We start from the raw sequence: 23,736 nt of genomic DNA, 5'->3' as shown, positions 1-23,736 counted from the left end.
ATACCACCAAGGGGCAAGATAAATAGCAGTTCCCTAAATCTGGGAGTTGCCTATGGTCTGCTACACCAGATCATCTCTAAGTTGACTGTTAAGTTGCAGTGGGCTGTCATGAACGAGCTCTGGAAGGTTTGAACTATTACTTATACTGGCATTGTGGAGAAGCTTAATGATGCCAAGACATCGGGCAATTGTAACGATCACTCCTCACCAAAAATAAATGAATTAAATAAATAAAAATAAAACTTTCAGAAAAGAAGCAAAGTGGAAAATATGTTCTCCTTTTGTTTATTTGTCCGAATAGTTTTTTAAAAATCAGCTTAATGGAACCATAATCTTCCTCGTGACAGCTGGGCTTATACATTAGCATCGTGCTTTCAATCAACAGTTGACATTTCAAGAGGAAGTTGAAGAAACTGAATGTAAAGACATCTTCAGCATCTATTCATCATTTTCAGTTTTATAACACTGATACAAAAAATAGTATTCTGATTAGCAGCTTGATTGGCAACCCATGTAACCCTAAACAGTACTACAAACCTGGAGAGTGCACTTTTACAGACAATTACATTTGGCGAAATAGTATGTACAATTTTGACAAATAAATACATAAATACAATCATTCATATATACCGCTATACCTAAATGTCAATTATCATCAAGTGTTTCTAGTAAATTACTTCTCTCATTCACAAGTTACTTTGTTGCTTATAAAAACTACCTTCACCTTACTGAAGAAATGACATTATCAATTCCCCCACTAAACCCACATGTTAGGAAAGGTAGAAAATGAATCCCAGACGCTTTATGTAAATATTCCATTGTCTTTTGATAGAAGAAACTTGATTGAAAAACTTCCTTTGCTTCTCTGTAAAGTTTCTGTTTTCCCCATATCATATCACACAAGGGGTTTTGGTCTTCTGAATTTAATCCAAATCAAAAATGATCTTTATTTTTTCATTGTAGTTATTTAAAAATACAATATTTTGTATTGAAACTGGCATTTGCACCAATATAAGAAGACAGAAAGCCACACAAACTAGCCACCAAAGATAAAATTATTTTTTCCCAAAATAAATTTAAAAAGAAAATGTAAGAATACAGAAACTAATTATTAATACCATTTGTAATCCAATGCAAGATGAAATATTTTTGTAAAAACTGAATGACTTGTAATACAATACTGTCTGAAATATTATTTTATACCAGAGACATGGTGATAAATTTTTTAAAAAATGGCATCACAAATAATTGAAATCATAATTTGGCCAGTGTTATAAAATTAACAAAAGTGGAAAATTTTCTGATCACTTGACTTAAATATTTTTTGAATAGTCAAAAAACAAAGGGCACACATGCTTAGGCTATTAAAACTGGACAATGGCCTTGCCTCACCAAGCTCCATGCAGAAGAAAATGTACCCAGCAAGCACATTCTAGCTATACAGAAAGTTGGGGAGAAGAAAAAAATGCCTTTAAAATATATACATATGGTCTTTGATGAATATTTACATGTGTGTCACATGGGCACTACCTAGCATAAAAAAGTTAGGAAATATTTAAGACATATGATTCTCTGATTTTTGCTCCTTTTTAAGATTAGGGCTCTAGTCATAATGTACACAGACACACACACGCACTCAAACACCCCAATTCATAGATGTACATATATGATGTTTATAATGTGTAATTCTTTGACACCAGTGGTGACTTGACTGAGCATAGGGTAAGTGCAAGGTGGGAGTATGAGAGAGAGGCTTGACTCAGCCACGTGAAAGGTGAACCAAGTACAGTCAGGAGATTTCTGCAGTGATCAGATCTACAGCAGTTAAAGGTTAGGGTTGGACGGTGGCTTACCTGTGCTAATCCATCTCTCCCCAAGCTACCTAATGATGTTTCCTACTCAAACTCAGCATTGTGCTGACTGTAAGTAAGGTGAAGATGTATTTAAAGGGGCTGGGAAGCCTTTCTCATAGTGGGTTCTTTGGGGCTAGGGATGAGAGATCCAGTGTTTTTAGGAGATAGGCTATGATGTCCATTTGTTCCTTTTGTCTACCTGTTTTCTATCAACTTCCGAGGGGCTTCCAAAGGTCAGGTTAAAAAAAAGTATTCTCTTTCAGTTGTAAGCCATTCTTTGAATGAAAACAGTTCTCTCATGAATGGTAGAAGATGAGGACTGTGTGGGTTGGCTGAGAGCCTATTCTCTAATAGAAGTGGACTAGCTCTACCAATCCTGAAAGTTCTTACTGAGAATTCAGATTTCCTGAGATCTAAGTTGCAAAGCATGTGCTTCATGGCCAGAGGTTCCTCCCCACAGAAAGCCAGCTGCCTTCACTTTAAGCACCCTGGGATATCAAGGCAATGCACTGAAATAATAACTTATTCATGGAAACCATAAGAAATGACAGAGAAACTGAAGCTTCCTCAAACACCTAACATTTGCAAGGAAAAGTCAAAGTCTTAGAAGAATCAGGTGCATTAATAGTTTATATCTGATCTTTATTTTTGGCAGATTATATATTAAAATGATGTCACTACTACTTCTGACCATCATTGTAATTATGTAAGTATTTTAGCATTAGCATAATGCACGATACATTGCATTATGTAGCACCTTTTAAACCAGGGATCTCAAAACACTTAAAATCCTATTTGCTCTCACAGCACCTGTGAGGTAGGTGTTTTTTTTCCAGCCATTTAAAAAATGCACATACTTGAAGCACAGTAAGGTAAGGATGCCTGCTCACATGACTCAAGAAGTATGATGGCATCAGTAGAAACTGAATCCAAGCTTCCCCCTCTTCTTTCCCAAGAACCTCACTTGCAGAGCCTTCAGAAAACCTCCTACCAGCACGGCTGCTAGAGGTACTTGGATGTTTCAGATAGTAGAGAGAATGACGTCTATCAACCGTAGGGCCAAATCATTCAATAACATTGGTATCTGTTAAAAGATTTTTTTCAAGTTCTTGGCAAATGTGTGTGAGGGGCATCTTACACTAGTGCTAAGCTTATGTTAATTATAATGCTTACATAAATTTGTATTTTCTCCGTGTGACTTATTGTTCTTCTGGCCTTGCACCAACTTATTTCTACACTTGTGCCCACCTGAGCCAGAAACTACAAAATGCTCTTAGCGACACAGTATGGAGGACAGCAGGCGAGATCGCATTCGGCAAAGTCTCCTTGGAGGCACCGGGTAATGTTTGTTGGATGAGCAAGCAGAATTGTCTTTGAAACATACCAAGTATTTGATTCTTAAGCTTAAATTTCCATTGGTTTAACTGCAGCCTCCTTGCCAGTACTAAGTTCATTTAGCGTTGGAACCACACTACTGTACACATTGTGGCAACGTGTAAAAATTCAACGCAACAGCACACATGATGTTAATAATTTAATAATCACACCCAGTGTGTCTTCCTGACTGTGCATTATTTCTGGATGGTTTTTTTGAAAGAGAGTTACTAATTTGTTTACTTCTGCAGAGATGCTATGAAGACATTACTGTGAGATTTAGTTTCCCAGAACCAGATTTTTAAAAATCTCAGGTGCACGGTACATAAATCCTAGCAGTTGTTAGGAATTTGCTTTTTGAGATAAATGCAAGGCCTTAAGACCCGAGAATAAAATCTGGCCCTGCTAACGGATGTATTGTTTCTATGACCACAGCCTAACACTTGTAGGTTGGTAATCCAAGAAGGGAACGAGGAGCGGGAAGAAAACACTTTTTACAAAACCCCCTTCACCAGTTCACTTCTCCTGGTGACACCTGGAAAATACCAACACCTTAAGCCCCATTTCTTAAAAAAAAGAAGAGAAATGTATTTACACTGGTAAAAATCCTAACATCTGAGATGTTTCTTGCTTGACATGTCATTCCAGATCCTGTGCATTTCTTCTGGCGAGATCTGATGCACAGTGATAACTCGGCGATACCTACACAAACTGTAGGCCATTTTCCAGTGATTGAAGCCACTGTTCTGAAAAGGATGGATGCCCAGCTTTCGAAGACACAGTCCTACATATACATCTTCAAGATGAAGCAGCCTTGTGTGGAGTGAGGTCTTGTAGATGAGTTCAGCCACATCGGCTGAAAAGATATAGCCAGTCCCCGAACAGAATGGCGGGTAGTTACTGTCAGGGTACAAATCCCTGGGCATATACCACTTACTGCGGACGTCCCGGATTGGCCCTCCATTGATGACATAGCCAGTAAAATACCTTCTTCTTGGCTTGGTGGAGGGTTTTAGTAGTTTGTAAATAAGATTGTCCATGTTTACAAAAATGTCACTGTCAGTTTTCATGACATACTTGGCTTTTGAACAAAAAGTGGCCACCCATTTCATTCCCATTAGTGTTTTGAGGGTGAGGTTATGGTAGGAGTCAATGAAGTCCTCCACGATAATGTCGTGGAAGATTTGGCTCTCCTGCTCCACCATCTGATTCAGAACAGGATCAGTGTTCTTGCCTAGGAGAAACAGAGTGGCGATCTTGATCCCTTTAAAATTGTTCTCATCTCCCCATGTCTCTCGGATTGCCTGGCGGGCATCAAATTCTTTGTGGGTGGTACTGATGAGGATAACAAGAAAAGGAATGTTTTTCTCACATTTATTGGGTTCATTTATAAGGAATTCAAAAGAATGTGGGTTTATAGGTCGAGTTCTTATGTTGCCAAATGTTAAGTTTTTCCTGGCAACTGTTAGGTGGCTGAATGGCTTGGAGCCAGTGTAAGAAGAAGTAGGACGAGTTACGCTCAAGTACCAGAGAGCGCTGGCCCAGCATACGACTGTCAACACATATAAACAGGAGACTTTTGAAGCCATGGTCTTGAGAGCACGTCTATTCCAGATACTGAAGAATATGCCTTCTTGGCACTAGTTTCCTTTCATCTTGCAAAGGTAGCATATTACCAGTTAACCCTAAAGTTCGATAGAGAAGTGTGAGTGTAGGATTGTCCATGGGTCTTAGTGGCAGTCTGGTATCTCTGTATTCATTCTACTTTCTTCCAAACCTGATGGAAGGTTCCATGCCTCATAGAGCTTCCTCTTAACTCTGCAAAATCAATAAAGTAAAGTTGTTCAGATTCATGTAGTCATTTCATATTCTCAAATAAACATAATAAGGGTATAAGAATTGGCCACAGTGCTAAAACAAACAAAACCAATCATTTCCATCAGTACTGAAAACTTCCTGAGACAACCGTTCCCTCTCCTCTTCCCCAATAGATGTGGTTTATGGATAATCATGCTCCATAACAAGTATATAGACTATAAACTCTAGATGAATATGAAGTAAGTGGAACAATAATCACTAAAACAAGTTTCCCCCTCTTCCCAAGAGGCCTTCTTTGCAGTTAAACACTTCCTGACACTAAAGTCTTTTTTCAAGCAGGAAAGTCTCACACACGGCCTCATCTCTCTTTTCTATCTCTCTGACTCTCAGTTTCTGTTTGCTTGACTCCAATGAAGTAAGCAGTTCTCAACATCTCATTGCTTTCTCTAGCTCTGTACTTGAATATGTGTCAATCACCACTGGAAAATCTCTGCTAGAGTTCTCTCCTTTGGTTCAGACTTAGAAGCAAATCCCAACTTTTCCTCACTTTTTCTTCACTTTGGCTCTAACAAAGGTTAGCTCCCACTTCTCAGTTTTCTACGATGCTTCATATGAATAATATCTGTATTCCGCATGTGTGAAGACCATCACACAAATGTCTTGTCAGGCAACTGGCAGCATTCATTTGGGAGTTAATCTAAATCACTATATGTGGTTTTTGGCAATTTACCCTTCTGTTCCCTTGCTGAAATTATACCGCCCTTTTCATTCTTTTAACTTAAACTTCCTGTAAACATTTCAGGACTATAAGAAGACAGACAACTGAGCTGGGAGTGGGGGGTGGGGCACAAATTCAATGAAGATGTGACACAGCATTTTAATTTGTGTTCAGATAAAAAAGTTGTTTTTTGGAACCCAAATCCTTTCTAGAACTTCAGCTGCTATCATGCCAGTTAAAAATATGTGCCCAGTTACAACGTCCGCTCATGTAAAGAAATGTCTCTTTCTTCCCACCCAGAGCAAAATGTGGTAGTCCTGTACGATAGAGATAGCAGATAATAGACATCAATTTCAACAAAGCCTGCTTCAAAGAAAACTATGCATTTAAATGTACAGACCATGTTGAAAAAAATTTAACCAGGATAACAGGCTGAAAATCACTCTTCTAAACACAATAGTCATAATGAAATGAAAAGCCATGATGGGCAGCAGCAGAGATGATACACATTCTCTTGTCTAAGCCAAGAGCTAACTGTGAATGTATGCTCCATTTAAGGCCAGCAATAACTCAGTGTGGTTACAGTTCTAACTAAATGAGTATTAACAGTTCTAACTAAATGAGTATTAGAATGGCTTCAAGCAGCATGACTCTAGGCGTAGTCAGGCCTTCTCTCCTTGGAATATACTGACATTGCCTTTATTTGAATTACAAAGGGATATGAGTGAGTCTCAAGCAGGTACTAGAAACCAAACTTTCTCCACCATTATCCTAGTCTATTTAGCTGTTTCTTTAAAAATTTATTTTTATTTTTAATTTATTGTGTTGACATGGTTTCAAGTGTCCCACTCAATATAACACCCTATGCCCCCCATACCCATGCAAAGCCTCTTTCCACCCCCATTTCCCCCCTTTGACCCCACTTCCCCTTCCTCCACCCCCCCCCCCCCCCCGGCTATTGCTACCCTGTTGTCTGTGTCTATGTGTTGTGTACATATGAGTTTGGCTAATCCCTTCATCTTCTTTGATCCAGTCCCCTCTTCCCTCTGACAAATGTCTATCAGTTCCCTGTGACCTTGCCTCTGTTTCTATTTTGTTCCTCAGTTCATTGTGTTCATTAGATTCCACATATAAGTGAGATCATATGATATTTGTCTTTCTCTGCCTGGCTTATTTTATTTAGCATAATAATCTCCAGGTCCATCCATGCTGTTGCAAAAGGTAGGATTTCCTTCTTTTTATGGCTGCATAGTATTCCATTGTGTATATGTACCACTGCTTTTTTATCCACTTGTCCACTGATGGATACTTGGGTAACAGATCCAATCCTGGCTATTGCAAACAATTCTGCAATGAACATGGGGTGCATATCTTCTTTTGAATTAGTGTTTTGGGGTTCTTAGGATATAGTCCTAAAAGTGGGATAGCTGGGTCAAAAGGCAGTTCTAGTTTTAATGTTTTGAGGAACTGTCATACTGTTTTCCACAGTGGCTGCACCAGTCTGCATTCCCACCAGCAGTGTAGAAGGGTTCCCTTTTCTCCACACCTTCATCAAAACTTCTTTTTTTTTTTTTTTCATTTTTCTGAAGCTGGAAACGGGGAGAGACAGTCAGACAGACTCCCGCATGCGCCCGACCAGGATCCACCCGGCACGCCCACCAGGGGCGACGCTCTGCCCACCAGGGGGTGATGCTCTGCCCATCCTGGGCGTCGCCATGTTGCGACCAGAGCCACTCTAGTGCCTGAGGCAGAGGCCACAGAGCCATCCCCAGCGCCCGGGCCATCTTTGCTCCAATGGAGCCTTGGCTGCGGGAGGGGGAAGAGAGAGACAGAGAGGAAAGCGCGGCGGAAGGGTGGAGAAGCAAATGGGCGCTTCTCCTGTGTGCCCTGGCCAGAAATCGAACCCGGGTCCTCCACACGCTAGGCCGACGCTCTACTGCTGAGCCAACCGGCCAGGGCCATCAAAACTTCTTGTTTGTTGATTTTTTTAGCCTATCTTTATCATCAAATAGCCCTTGCCGCCTTTCATACTTTCCTACTAAACTGTGAGCCACCTATTACTAAGCTGTTAAGGGACCCAAAGTACCTTACCTGGAAGAAGCTCTTGTCAAGTTCTCTACTGGAACCACTAACCAGGCTATTGATGGAGGGTTAACAGTGTGTGAGACATACTGGAAAAACTGAAATACGACCCATGCTTCTCTTCAAGAAACTCGCAGTCTATGAGGAAAGACTGGGATACAGATTTTCACCTTGAGGCTATTGGCACACACAGGAGAGGTGGGCAGGGGGACAAGACGTGAGAGAACCAGGGACAGCCTTGCAGACTGTGAGCAGCACAACTGCAGACGGCACCACTCTCAGAAATTGCAGTGGGAATCCCATGCCTCCCTGGCCTGGAGTCAGATGGTGAGTTAGTCCTGGGGAGGATGCCATGGAAAGTTCAGGAAAGTTAGCTGAGCTGAATCTTTAAGGACAACTAGGAATTATCTGATGAGAGTTGGGCATTCTAGGTAAAGGGGGTGGTACATAAAAAGGCATGAGGTGAGAGAGCAGGTGTGTGCCAGGCGTGCATGCAGTGGAGGGAAGGAAGAATGTAGGGTGATGTGGAGGAGGGTGGGGCAGGGGAGGTTTGGGGCTATCAAGAGAAGCAGGGCCCAATGGTGAGTTGCACTCAAACTGTTTTGAGCTGAGTGAGTAGCTGGTTACTCATAGTTGCAATCTGTCCTATCCACTGATTTCAATAGCAATTCATTCTTCCACATTAAGGATTTCTTTCTTCCACAGTTCTATGCCCCAGAAGGTTAAGTGACAATTTGTTTTCTCCAATACCTTTCTGTGTGATTTTCTTGGGGGAAGGACTCCATAAACACAGGTACCAGGAGATTTAGAAAGAGCTAAAAGAGGGAGAAATAGAAGAGAAATAGATGAGATAGTGAACAAGTTTATGTATTTATAAACACCTTTCAATGAAGAATAAGCATTTACCCTTAGACAGCTCACAAATATGATACTTCATGCCACTGTCATCGTAGGCCTCATTGTAAAATGTGGCTGCCATATATATATTTTACAGAGTTACATTCCCTACAGTGTTGCCAGAGGTATTTTTTTCCATGCTAGAGATAACAAAATTGAAACTCAGAGACATGAAATAGCTTGTTCAAGATCACACAGCTAGTAAGTGAGTATTTAGTGGTCCCTTCAAGCCTCCTAAGGCCTGCTAGGACAAGAGGCAACATCTCGGATGGGAAAGCCCAGGGTGCTGGGAGCATCTCAGGCGTCTGGGCTCCCAGGTACCCATGTGTTCATTTTCTTAGATGTGTGTTCACTGCTTGGGTTTTCTTCAAGTTCGTTTTGGTTTGCTACACACCACACTACAGCGACTCTGTGTGGATCCTTAGTCACACAAAAAAATGATGATGTGTAAAGAGCACTTTAAAGCTGGAAAACGCTGGGGCTGGAGAGAGAGCTGCAACCACTGGAGAGGTTTGGAAGCACTCGGCAGAGTCCTTCATCTGCACTCCTGAGAGACACACACACACACACACACACACACACACGCACACACACACATACACACGCACACACACATACACACGCACACACGCATACACACGCACACACACATACACACGCACACACACATACACACGCACACACGCACACGCACACACGCACACACGCACACACACGCACACACACATACACACGCACACACATACACACACACGCACACACACATACACACGCACACACATACACACGCACACACACACGCACACACACACATACACACGCACACACACATACACACACGCACACGCACACACGCATACACACACATACACACGCACACACATACACACGCACACATGCACACACATGCACACATGCACACACACGCACACACACATACACACGCACACACGCACGCACACACGCACACACACATACACACACACGCACACACACATACACACGCACACACGCACACACTGGCTTCTTTTCAAACTTGACAACAAAAGTAGGTTCAGTATTATATGTTGGTCACCAAAAGTAAACAAAAGTTATCACCTATACAAACAGTGGATTTGAAACGAGACAAGGAATCGGCCTAGAAGCTGAAGAGCGGCCAAAGATAACAATAAAAGGTGCTAGAAATGATCCTTCTGCTTCCAGCAGAACAGATTTTTCAGGGGACCAAACAAGCACAAACATATGCCTCCTGACCAGAACTAGGAATACAAATAAAGAGACCAGAGAGTAGCATGGTGAATTTAACTCGAAGGAGTCATTTCATATATATTGGACGAAGCAGTTGGTAATGGGCCAGATGTCTCGGTTTCACTCCTTGAGTCATTCTAACTTGCTATGTGACTTTCTGTGCCTCAGTAACTTTAAGAATAAAACAAGGGCAAAAGTAACATCTGCTTAATGTCCAAATATATTCTAGGTATTAATGACCACTGCCAATCGTTTGAGTTTCGGGGGAAAGGGTGCCGTACAGGCAGATGGTGTTATGATACAAAGAGCAGGATCAATAGAAATGAGGACATTATGTCAGGTCATCAATCGATTCTTCTAGATATATAGGATTGGTATCGGTTTTTTTTTTTTTTTTTTTTTTTTTGGTTTGCTCGCCAATGGTTAGTGACTACACTGTACAGATTTTCCTGCTAGAGAATTCTATTTTCTTTCTGGAAAACTAGAACCCAAAGGTCCACTTGTTAATCCAAATTCGGAGGGACCCGAAATATGGAAGACAGGAACAAGGTCCATCGTTTACACATCAAAGCTTTATTGTCTAGCTTGGCCAAGCGGCGGGAACTCCGACAGAAATCTGACAGAAATCTGACGGACAGTGCGCTGGCCCTTTGTTCTACTTAGTTTTTATAGTTTCGTAAGTGGGAAGTACAGAAGCAAAAATTGCAATTAGGAGCCCCTTACCACTATTGGTTATAGTCATATGTCCTTTAACATGATAGGACCACGTTCAATTTGTAAGCCATACATCATTTTGGAGAAAACAAAATTTACAAGTCAACACAATGGTAGAATGATGTCTCTTTACATATTAAAGGCATTCCTATATTATCTACTGTTTATCTGCCATCTCTCTGTCCAGAGTCACACACGCATTTACATAGGAGAGGTAGTTTTGGTGGGGACAAATGCCCGCGAATGGCTCATTGCTATAAGAAAAGGTTTATTTTGGCTTTTCTCTCCCTGTACCTGGCTAGCCATTCACCCTTTTCCCCACAGGCATTGGTGGAATGTCTGGGAATCCATGTTTTCCTCCCCTTTGCATTTACAATACAATGCAAAGGGCTATCCTGACTATGCCAATCACACAGTACAGAGACTATTCTCACAATTTCTCTGCACACTTTAACCCAAATTAATAAAATGTTCTCCAAGCCTCCTAAAATATTAATATTAATTCTGTAGCCTTTTGTACTTTATAAGACCTGCGGGTGAAATGGCTCAGTGGCTCCTCACACTGAAAAACAAAACTCAACTGAAAAGTTCAGAGGAAGGAGCGGAGTGTCCCCATGCCCAGTCCTCTGGAGGCTCCCTGCAGTTTTAAAAGATTTAAAACCTTGTTTAACTGACATGTTAATGTGTCAGTAAAGTAGCAGGCTGCACGTATGACGTGTGTCACTCCTTTTAGCAGCCCTCCCACAGCCACACACACTGAGGATATGTTAACTTGTCCCCCTTTAAATACAAATCCCTCCAAATAGAAACATTCACTGGAACACACGAAAGATTTCCCCACAGGGGCCTTACTGCATATCACAGATTACCAGATGCACAGAACTCTCCAGTAACTATCCACTTTCACCTTTTAGGAAGTTAGTGGGGCAGACTTTTCTATTTAAGAAGCACATGTTTCTCCTAGAAAATGTCTGGTGGACAGCCTGTTATTTTGAGTAATTTATTTTTCTAACAATCCTCTTAACTTTGCTGAAGTTCTTCTATTATGTGGCTAGAGGTAAGTCCTCAAAGCAAGTGGGTGGTATCTCTTGGGTGGCCTGTGCTTAGTTTGGAGTGCCAAATTCTCCCCCCCCCCCCCGGCAGGGTTCAGGCAGGCACAAATCAGCACTGGCTTCCTATGCCTTGGTTACCACTTAGCTTTTTCCACCTTCCCCACTCTCATGGGCAAGGCTGCACGGACCCGCCCCAAGGCCTGCTTGCATGCGCTGGTGTCTCAAAACTCATAGTTAACTCCAGGTTCAGATTTCCCTCGGATTTTCAAATCTATTTCATTTGTTCATCGAAGATGTACGGAACACCTGTGAGAGGCCAGGCACTGTTCTGCAAGCTGTTAGACAGATGGGAAGCTTGCTTTCCAGGAGAGGAGGCAGAACATAAACCACATGATAAATAAATTACAAAGATATGTCAGGTAGAAATAAGTGCTGTGATTCAAATAAAATACGGGTAATGGGATAGAGACTGAACAGATGTGGGAGGGGAGAGGGGGGTACTTTATATAAATTGGTCACTCTCTGAAGAGGTGACATTTGAGCTGAGAATGCCTTGAAACTCTGGTTCAGTCTTTGAATCTTTGAGATTTTGTTCTTTTGCTTGGCTCTTTGGAATTAATGCTTTTTTAGAAACAAGTTTTTGGTTTTGACCTCTGCCACTCCGGGGTCTTCTGGATCTTTATGGCTTCCTGTTTCCCAGCTGTGGCCATTCTACCCACTCCTGCACATGCCCTGAGCTTCTGGAGAGGTAAGTTGTGCATTGTATTGGTTTGCTAGGACTGCTGTAACAAGTACCACAAACTGGGTAGCTTAAATGACACAGGTGTGTTGCCCAACAGTTCTGAAGGCTGATGTCAAAGACGATGTTGGCAGGGTTGTTTTCTTCTGAGGCTGTGATGGAGTAGCTGTTGCATGCTTCTCCCCCAGCTTCTGGTGGTTTGCTGGCAATCTTTGGCATTTCTGGCTTAGAGATGCATTATCACCCAGACATCTGGTTTTCTCTTTACTTGCTCTCATTCTACCTGTGTGTCTGTGCCCAAAATTCCCCTTTTAGTAAGGACACAGTCATATTAGATTAGGGCCTATCCTAATGACCTTATTTTCACTTGATTACTTCGAGCAGGATCCTATTTCCAAGAAAGGTCACAGTCTGGATTCCTAGCAGTTACATTTACAATATATCTCTTCTGGGAGACACAATTCCACCCAAAACACCTACTTTCCTGGGTAGCAATGAAACAACATATTTTGCTCTATAAGATTTCACACTTCATTTTCTTGATTTAAGCTCATAAATTCTTGGGTTTTGATAAATCAACTTTTAAAGGGTGAAAAAATTGGAATTAGCATTCAGAAAAGAAATGAGTGTGAAAAGGGACACCGATTTGATTTATTGTTAGATTCTTTTTTTTTTTTTTGTATTTTTCTGAAGTTAGAAATGGGGAGGCAGTCAGACAGACTCCTGCATGCACCCGACTGGGATCCACCCGGCATGCCCACCAGGGGGCAATGCTCTGCCCATCTGGGGCATCGCTCTGTTGCAACCAGAGCCATTCTAGTGCCTGAGGCAGAGGCCATAGAACCATCCTCAGCGCCTGGGCCATCTTTGCTCCAGTGGAGCCTTGGCTGCTGGAAGAGAAGAGAGAAACAGAGAGAAAGGAGAGGGGAAGGGGTGGAGAAGCAGATGGGCGCTTCTCCTGTGTGCCCTGGCCAGGAATTGAACCCAAGACTCCTGCACGCCAGGCTGACGCTCTACCACTGATCCAACCGGTCAGAGCCTATTGTTAGATTCTTTAAAAGCTAGTTTAGATTATTTTTTAAAGACTTCATGAGGGAGGAATAAGGCATATTTTTAAGTAGTCATTTGCTCCTGCCACTTTCTCTTTCCTTTTAACAACACCAATTAGTTGAGAAACATAACCCAGGACTACAGCACATTTTCCAAAAGCATGGGTCCATACAGTTCCTGAGATATGAGCCGGTGTCTGGGGGATAAAAGAAATGCTCCTGTCACCTCTGCAGATGTGAAATGTGACCAGCACTTCTATTATTCCAGGCCAGTTTTGAATATTTGGAGAGCACATGACATTACATAACTGGTTTTAACATGAAAATCCACGTAGTAACCTTAAAAACAGGTGGAGAAAGTTCTCAATTGGGGGGGGGGGACAATTTAACCAGTTAAAAGAGAAGAAAGAAAGGAAAATAGAATTTCAGAAAAAAAGAAAGAGAGAAAAAGAGCTAACTACTAGTCCTTAAGAAATGCTCTTGAAATAGATGAAGAGCTGGCTGTATATATAGTACATCATGATTTAAGTACATCACGAAAAATGTTTGGATCTCAAATGGCTCAGAGCTGGTGTATGAGTGAAATTAGAAAGAATAATAATGAAAGCTCTTCATTCTATGGGGAAATACAGAAGCTCAGACAGCAATAGGACTAATTGATAAACAAGCCCCAAAGGTGAGAAATTCTATTCGGCTGCATTAATTTGGTGAATGATTATCTTGACGCCCAACTTTCTCCCCTTCCTCTTGCTCTTGTAATTATGCTCTAAATAAGCACAAGAAAGGAAGAAATAAAGCACTATCAGCCCTGGATAAAGGCCCTTGAAAGAAGAATTTCATAAACCATTATGTTATACAGCTTGCTAAGTTATTATCTCTCCAAATCACTGAGGGCTGGCTTGCTCTCCTAGCTTTCCTTTGACGTAAGACTCCTTGGCTATGGAAGGCATCATACCCATAGAAGTCAAAATCCCTGAATGCTCATAGAAGTAAGTGTTCCGACTCCTCTGTCTTAGAAAGACAAGAAAGCTAATTTGTTCCTTTAAAATTTTTAATTATGAATTCCTTCAAGGAGACCTCATCATTGAACTTGCCCAAAGATCATTTGCATCAAGGACCTGGTAGAAAGCAAAAGGTGTTATTCTTCATGACTTGGCAGTTGAAATCATTTCTTTCTTAAATTCGGAAGAGATTATTTGAACCTCTCTCCGTTTAGTTCGATATACCTTGAAATTTATTGAAAAGGTCTTTTAAATCTCTGCATCCAGAAGAATGGGGCCAGCGTGAATGAGGAGGGGTCGGGCTGAGGATGTCTTTGGGTCTATGCTCTTGCTATTCTGATTCACGGCAGAAAAGAGTGCACTTCAAATTAGAAAGGAAGATCATAGCTTTCTTCATATCAATATATTGCCCTAGTTCTAGAAAGGATTCAGAGAATTTTTAAACATTACTACAATGCTCTCAGGGAAAAATGAAAATGAGGGTATCTTATTATTTTAAATAAATGGTTGGCTTCTTTTGCAGTGATGTATCTTGACTGCCTTATATGAGACACATTTTTAAAGATGAGCAGAGCAATCACTTATTTAGTCAAAAGAGTCTGGGAGCCTGGCAATGTGGCTGGGTAGGGCTTCTCCATTGGGAAAGAAAATGCCAGTTTTTTTTTATTACAGCTGTAAAAGAGGATGGGAGGAAAGGCAGTCTACTAATATAATTAGCAGCTGGGAGAATTTAAAAATGATGAGCTGCGTGATAGCAAAGAGAGTATTCATTTGGCTCATTATTTGGGGTGGGGCTGATATAAATAGATATTTTTAGAAACCAGTGTATTTGCTATCTCAAATTTACAAACTCTAAGGTGATATTTCTTAGCTCATCACAGAGAGGTAATTTTATTTAGGTCATATTTAAGAGAATGTACAATTTTTATTTTTATTTTCTAACTCAAATGCTCCTTTATATAATATCAATTTATTGCAATACATAGTAGCCAAAATAATGCTGTCAACAAAAGTTCTTTTGTAGGCAATCTTATGGCACTGGGAATCCAGATTGTGAGGCATTGGTTCTGCCTTGTTTCCTCATCTATAAAACAAGAATGGTCATGTCTGATCATACTCGGCAGGGACACCATGGGGATCAAATGAGATGCTGTATTTGAAAACACAATACTTTGTAAGCTGAATACTGCTACATGAATGAAAAGCATTATCATTGTTAATATAGAGATGATAAATGAAGACAAATCCAGAGATCATTGTCTATAAAACATTTTATAAGCAATGGTCAGTCAATGCATACTGACTATTTTATCCAAAAGCAGGGTTTTTTAACTAGGCTGTTACTCAAAAAAAAAACCAAAAACGTTGACATTTCCAGTTGACTGTTTTCAAAAAAGTTTCAATTTAATTTCACCTTATAATGCCTATATACTATAAAGGACTTATACTGCAATATCATACAAATGAAAGGAAATGTCATTATGACTATATTATTAGCACTAATATATCAAATTAGAATTTTTTCAAATATAACTTTAAAATATCAAAAATCCACCAGATTTAAATAACTCTCTCAGTACCATATATATAGCCATAATCAACACAATGTACACTAAAATAGCCTGAAATGGTTACACCATGATTATTTTATAGATGTTTAAATCAAAGTCAATACAAGATTCATAATTTTTTTTTCATAGGCTGTCAGGGTTGTAATAAACCTATCCAAAATATAATATTACAGAGTATATAATCATTTCATCACTAAGGGACTTCTCAATGTTTACCATGAAAATTGGCTAGAGGAATTGTTCCAGAAAGGCACCCAAAGGAAAGCCTGGGTGACAATGACAGTTCTGTTTGGCAGAGTACCTTTTAAAACAGGGGTCTCAAACTCAACTCAGCATGTGGGCCGCAGAGCAAGATCACAGCCATTCGGCGGGCCGCACTAGGTCTACAAAAGGCAACTGTTATGCAACACTTTTCTCACTGCAGTTGAAAACAAAAAAAAATCAGTACAACAAGCACAATCGTACATGCAGTTTACTCAGTGTCACAAAACGACCAGAAACTGTAGTTCGCATCACAACTGCTGTTAACTAAGCTAATATCTAGCTAGGATGCTAGAGAAATGAAAAATACAAGTAGGCCCCTAGGCTTACTTAATTTTATCCAAAATATTTTGAACTTCGTGGATTAGTCTGCGGGCCGCACAAAATTGTTCGGCGGGCCGCGAGTTTGAGACCCCTGTTTTAAAACATGCCCCTTTGTTTCAGAAATCTGTGGTTTTGTGTATAACCTTCTTAAATGAGTACCTGCTGGCCGATCAGATGAAAAATGCCCTTTGTTTCACTCTCATCCTTAGTCGTCTGTGTTGGTTCTCACAGGCGGAAGTTCCCTCTGCCAGTCCTCCGCGGCTCTGCCCAGAAGCTGTTCACCAAACCCCTGCTCAGCTTCACCCTCACCTGATCTGATGCTTGACATTTCTATTTCTTCACATTCCCTCCTTTTTATATTTTTCTTTTTGCTTAAGGTTTCTGTTTTCCTGAATGGTTAGAAAGCCAGCCTGCCAGTCCTCATCCTACGGATGCCTTCGACTCTTCACCACAATCAACCTTATATGGCTCTTGAATCTACCTGAGGCTACACCGGCCTCCTCTAACTTGGGCAGAGATCACAATACTAATCTCCCCCAAGACCTTTGCGGTTCAATTCTTATTCTTGTGTAATTTCCATTCTCTCTCCTCCACTGCATAAATTCTCCACTATTGTCCATCATCTTTACTCTTACTCCTGAGCCTACAGCTAGTGTGAAGTAAGGTCTCATTATCAGAGAGACTAAGACATTTTGGTTTCCTGGATGAAGAACAGAATTGGCAATCAACAGAAAAGGAATTGGCAATCAACAGAAAAGGATTCAAGTTGTAGCTTTATTATGAAATCTTCTGGGGAATATTTTCCCCTTAAAAGTCCCTCTTTGTACTAAACTTGCATTAAGCCTCACTGATTAGAATTCCTTCCAAATTTTCTCAACCCCCTGGACGAAGGGCTCTTTGCATTTGGCATTTTCAGTCTCCTCCACATTCCCATGGGCATCTCCAGAAGTGCTTCTCTGCCTTTGCTCAGAAAAACAGTAAGAATTACAGCAAAGTGTAAAAATAACCCCAGAAAAACAGTAAGAATCACACCAAAAGTGACCCTGGCATCACTTTTAGTTATGCCATATTTTTCTCCTCATTTCCTAAAAGAATCCCTAAATGAGTGCATTCTCCTGGTTTTCTCCATTCCCTCACCTATTTACAATTGCAATCTGTTAGCATGACACATGATGTCATTCTGAGTAAAGCCATTAGACTTCCCAGGCCACGCCTCCCTGCTCTCACCTGCTCTGACACACTTGGCCACTCCCTTCTTTTAACTCTTGCCCAGAATACCTTCCCATTGCACTCTCATGTTGCAGTCGGACCTTTCTGGTGGACCTTTGTTTTTTCTTCTTTTCACTCCTTCACTACCCGCTCTTCACGTCCTATCAGCTTTTCAACAATGTTCATCAGAAAGGTAGATCAGCCTGACCAAGTGGTGGTGCAGTGGATAGAGCATTGGACTGAGATGCGGAAGAACCCAGGTTCAAGACCCCAGGTCGCCAGCTTGAGCAAAAAGTTCACCAGCTTGGACCCAAGGTTGCTAGCTCCAGCAAGGGGTTACTTGGTCTGCTGAAGGCCCACGGTCAAGGCACATATGGTAAAGCAATCAGTGAACAACTAAGGTGTCGCAATGAAAAACTGATGATTGATGCTTCTCCTCTCTCTCCGTTCCTGTCTGTCCCTATCTATTCCTCTCTCTGACTCTCTCTCTGTCCCTGTAAAGAAAAAAAAAAAAAAAAAAAAGGTAGATCAGCGACCAATGAGCTTTCTATTCCTTCCTACACTGCTCACAAAAATTAGGGGATATTTTATTGCTTCATATTCATTTTGAAATACCCCCTAATTTTTGTGAGCAGTATATTTGAGCACTCGTCTCTCTCAGACAGGGAAAAATGTAAGATTAAACCAAAACAGGGAGATATTTACCTTCCTTCTGCTTTTTGGCTATTATTTTTTCCTTGTAGAAAATATATTTCTAAATACAAGATTCTGAGTTCAATTTCTTAAACTAAGAAGTTTGTAAATAGACAAAATTATTATAAGGTATGTAGGACAGGTTTTGTTAATGACAACAAAAGGTAAACAATGCTTCTGTGCTTTTTGTTCATCTACATATCTGAGCGTTTTACTTTTCTTTGTATCTGAGATGTCAGGCTGTCTCTGGAACTGTTGAAATGTTGTAAAGTATCCTTCAAAGAATGGTTTTACTTGGTCTATTAGAGATGACTTTTCATGAAATTCTAAGGCTATTTTTTGTTTAATGACTAGGTTTTAATAGTCATTTTTCGCCCCAGTAAATCCTAGACAGATGGTACAGGTGACTTTTCTAAAGATTTCAAGCTATTTGCTTTCCCTTTCCCTTATTATATAATTTAAAAACCCATCAGACAGAAAGTTTTGCAAAAGAAGAATTTAGGAAATGTCTCTAAGTATACTTGGAAACAGGTCTATTGTGAAAAGACATAGCATTCTTTCTTCTTTTCCTCTCCTCTCCTCTCCTCTCCTCTCCTCTCCTCTCCTCTCCTCTCCTCTCCTCTCCTCTCCTCTCCTCTCCTCTCCTCTCCTCTCCTCTCCTCTCCCCTCCCCTCTTTTCTCCTCCCCACTCCTCCCCTCCCCTCTCCTCTCCTCCCCTCCCCACCTCTCTCCTCTCCTCCCCTCCCTTCCCCTCTCCTCCCCACTCCTGCCCTCCCTTCCTCTCTTCTCCTTTCTTTCCTTCCTTCTTTCCAAAAAAAGTGAAACCACACAAATGTGAAACTATCAGATTAGAGGGAGAAAAATCTCTCTTTCCATTCTCTACCATGTCTCTTCAGTCAGAAGAGTAACCATGTTCATGAGTGGGTAGATTATTAAGGCACATCATTATTATGCTTTGTTAAATCAGGATTCTGACATTCAGTAACTAATTATTTTAAAATATTTTTATGTTTTTCAATTAATTCAAACTAAAAATCTAAAAAACAAAACAAAACAAAGAGCTCACTCATCTCTCCTATACCCTAAGCCCAGTCTCTGGAAGCACAAATCTGTTCTCTATATCTGTAAATTTTATTAAAAAATTTTTTTAATTCCACATATAAGAGAAATCATGTAGTATTTATCTTTCTCTGACTTATTTCACTCAGCATAATGCCCTCAAGGTCCATCCATGTTGTCACAAACGGCAAGATTTCATTCTTTATTATGGCTGAATAATATTCCATTTTATATGTATACATATGTAAACATACATACAACCCCCATTTCTTTATCCGTTCATCCATCAGTGGGTATTTAGGTTTCTTCCACATCTTACTTATTGTCAGTAATACTACAGTGAACATGAGAATACATCGATCTTTTTGAGTTAGTGTTTTCCTTTTCTTCAAATAAGTGCCCAGGAGTGGAATTGGTGAATCATATAGTAATCCTATTTTTAAGTTTTTGAGGAACTACCATACTGTTTTCCAAGTGATTGTACCAACTTATATTTCCACCAACAGTGCACAGGGTTCCCTTTTCTCCACATCTTCACTGACACTTGTTATTTTTCTAGTCTTTTAAATAATAGCCATTCAAATTGGTATGAGGTAAGATCTCATTGTGGCTTTGATTTGCACTTCCCTAATGAGAAATGATGTAGAACATCTTTTTTTTTTTTTTTTTTTTTTTTTTTTTTTTTTGACAGAGACAGAGAGAGAGTCAGAGAGAGGGACAGATAGGGACAGACAGACAGGAAGAGAGATAAAAAGCATCAGTTCTTCATTGCTGCACCTTAGTTGTTCATTGATTGCTTTCTCATATGTACCTTGACCAGGGAACTACAGCAGAGCGAGTGACCCCTTGCTCAAGCCAGTGACCTTGGGCTTTAGCCAACAACCTTGGGCTTCAAGCCAGTGACCTTTGGACTCAAGCTAGCTACCATGGAGTCATGCCTATGAACCCATGCTCAAACTAGCAACACCACGCTCAAGCTGGATGAGCCTGTGCTCAAGCCAGCGATCTCAGGTTTTGAACCTGGGTCTTCTGCATCCCAGGCTGACACTCTATCCACTGTGCCACCTCCTGGTCAGGTTTGATTTTTTTTTTTTTCTGAAGCTGGAAACGGGGAGAGACAGTCAGACAGACTCCCGCATGCACCAGACCGGGATCCACCCGGCACGCCCACCAGGGGCAACGCTCTGCCCACCAGTGGGTGATGCTCTGCCCCTCGAGGCGTTGCTCTGCCATAACCAGAGCCACTCTAGCGCCTGGGGCAGAGGCCAAGGAGCCATCCCCAGCGCCCGGGCCATCTTTGCTCCAATGGAGCCTTGGCTGCCAGAGGGGAAGAGAGAGACAGAGAGGAAGGAGGGGGTGGGGGTGGAGAAGCAAATGGGCACTTCTCCTATGTGCCCTGACTGGGAATCGAACCCGGGTCCCCCACACGCCAGGCCGACGCTCCACCGCTGAGCCAACCGGCCAGGGCCCAGGCTTGATCTTTTAATTATAATATGACTTGGTATGGGTCTCTTTGGGTTCCTCTTATTTGGAACACTCTGGGTTTCTGGATCTGGATGTCTGTTTCCTTCTGCAGGTTAGTAATGTTTTTAACCATTATTCTTTCACATAAGATTTCTGTTCCATTCTTTTCTCCTTCTGGGTTCCTTATGATACAAATATTAGTCTTTTGATGTCCCATAGTCCCTTAGGCTATTTTCAGTTTTTTCATTCTTTTTCTTTTTGTTGCTCTGATTATGTGAGTTCAAAAGCCTTGTCTTTAAATTGACTTATCCTTTCTTCTGCTTCATCTAGTTTAATAATGAACCACTCTAGCATATTTTTCAGTTCAGTTATTATATTCTTTAATTCTGTTATGTCTATTTGATACTTACTTTTATTTTCCATCTCTTTGTTGAAGATGTCACTGTGTTCATCCATTCTACTCCTCAGTTCAATGAGCATCTCTATGACCATTAATTTAGAGTCTTTTTTTTTTTTTTTTTTGTATTTTTCTGAAGCTGGAAACAGGGAGAGACAGTCAGACAGACTCCCGCATGCGCCCGACCGGGATCCACCCGGCACGCCCACCAGGGGCGACGCTCTGCCCACCAGGGGGCGATGCTCTGCCCATCCTGGACGTCGCCATGTTGCGACCAGAGCCACTCTAGCGCCTGAGGCAGAGGCCACAGAGCCATCCCCAGCGCCCGGGCCATCTTTGCTCCAATAGAGCCTTGGCTGCGGGAGGGGAAGAGAGAGACAGAGAGGAAAGCGCGGCGGAGGGGTGGAGAAGCAAATGGGCGCTTCTCCTGTGTGCCCTGGCTGGGAATCAAACCCGGGTCCTCCGCACGCTAGGCCGACGCTCTACCGCTGAGCCAACCAGCCAGGGCCTAATTTAGAGTCTTTATCAGGAAAACTACTTGTCTCTATTTTAAGTATTTTTTCTAAAGTTTTATCTTTTTTGTGTGTTTGTTTGTTTTCATTTGGAACACATTTTTTGTTTCTTCATTTTGCTTGACTCCCTGTGTTGTTTCCATGCAATAGATAAAGATAACTACCTTTTTAAGTCTTCATGGAATGGCCTCCAGTAGGAGTTGAATCTTGTTCAACCTTGCCTCAGCTCATGGTTGTCTCTCAAACACCTGTGCTGTGCTTTGAAATATTATTTTTAAACATTAGTTTCTATTTAACCAAAAATTCTTTGCTAGGACTATATAAAGTGCTTTAGAAATAACTATTTGTACATATAATTTACATATTTAGAGGACACATCATTGCTTCCACTGCTTCTACTTACATCTATGATGTTCTTTATAGTTTACATTTAATCTCACTAACAATTATAAGATATAGGCATCCTTGTTTTCATTTTATAGAAGAGGAAATTGAAGCTCAAAGTGAATAAGCAATTTTCCCCTGAGTTGTTAAACCTGGATTTTAACATAGTTCTGTTAAACTGTAATGTGTGGGTCTGTCTATACACTGTATTTTATATTACATTTTTAACAGGGTAGTCAGATTAAATTTTTTTGTTTCTCTTATTTCCTTTAATTACCTGTGGAGTAATAGGAGAGGTAGGGAAGATGGACTCATATCTGCTATGGATATTACTATGGATCAAGGATCTTTCTGGCCCTAAGATCCTTAGTTTCATAACTTACATGTGTCAGTCATTATTTTTTAATGAGAACTGGAGAAAGGATTAAGGACTGATCTCCATTCACAAGACTACTCCTTTCATAATATTAAGATATCTAAAAAAAAACCAAAACAAACCAATAATGTGCTTAGAGTTCATGCAATTACAAGTCAAAAGGTAATAGTTATTCTTAAGGAACATTTTAATTAAGCCCTGAAGACCAGATGAGCTATCATCTCTATCATAATGAAGCAGTCATTTTGTCTTGGGAAGAGTATAAGACTTGGTATCTACTCTAGTCAAGTAAATTGTCCATTTATGGCAGATAAGCAGGTTAGCTGATTTCCCAATTCAATCCCACTTTGGCTTTTCCTCCAAGAAAGTCGCCAGTTATGAAAAAAGCTGAAGTCCAAAACTAAATTTTCCAGGCCCCTTTACAACTAGGAAACAGACATATGATCTAGTTTCCACCAATAAGATGCCTTTGTGCAAGATGTAGACACAGGAGTGAGCAACACAAAACAGCAGTGGCTTTCTGGTAATTCAGGTTGACCAGAAAGAACACACAGTGATAAAGGTGTCTGGTTCTTCTGGAACCACTTTGATGGAATTTCTAGCTTCCAAATGTGAACATTATAGGTGTGAATAGAGGCAGTAGAAACAATGATGTGTTCTCTAAAACAGCCCCAAGGAATTAATTGTCAGGCACTGTTTGGGCTGTGTTGTTCATGGCCATACTGTTCTAGCCAGTTAGTAACCAACCTGGAGCTTGTCCTCCCAGAAATTCTGTGAACTGCCTAATTCAACAAATTCCTTTCTCCTTAACCTGGTGAGGTACATCCTATTGTTTGCAACAAAGGACCCCAAGCCACACACCAGTCTTTCTACTTCTTTAAATATAAAATGAGGTGATAATAATCTAGTTTTCATGTTGTTTGTGAGGTTACATGGCAAAC

At 40.9% G+C, this 23,736-nt stretch overlaps 1 protein-coding gene across 2 annotated transcripts in view; it reads right to left on the bottom strand.

Annotated features, from left to right (window-relative positions):
- Positions 1 to 271: 271 nt before the first annotated feature.
- B3GALT1 (beta-1,3-galactosyltransferase 1) overlaps positions 272 to 23,736 on the bottom strand; it is a 49,334-nt gene continuing 25,869 nt past the window's right edge. The window contains exons 2-3 of one of the 2 annotated variants that reach the window (XM_066345807.1): positions 8,596 to 8,660; positions 272 to 5,045 (exon numbers count right to left, since the gene is read on the bottom strand). In XM_066345807.1, the coding sequence (XP_066201904.1) occupies positions 3,836 to 4,816 (981 nt within the window). In that variant the 5' untranslated portion in view covers positions 4,817 to 5,045; positions 8,596 to 8,660 and the 3' untranslated portion in view covers positions 272 to 3,835. The remainder of the gene's footprint in view (positions 5,046 to 8,595; positions 8,661 to 23,736) is intronic. The other variant, XM_066345808.1, reaches the window with a different exon arrangement.

Source organism: Saccopteryx leptura, chromosome 7 (assembly GCF_036850995.1).
Source record: "Saccopteryx leptura isolate mSacLep1 chromosome 7, mSacLep1_pri_phased_curated, whole genome shotgun sequence".
NCBI lineage: Eukaryota > Metazoa > Chordata > Mammalia > Chiroptera > Emballonuridae > Saccopteryx > Saccopteryx leptura.
This window is presented reverse-complemented; position numbering and strand designations above follow the sequence as displayed.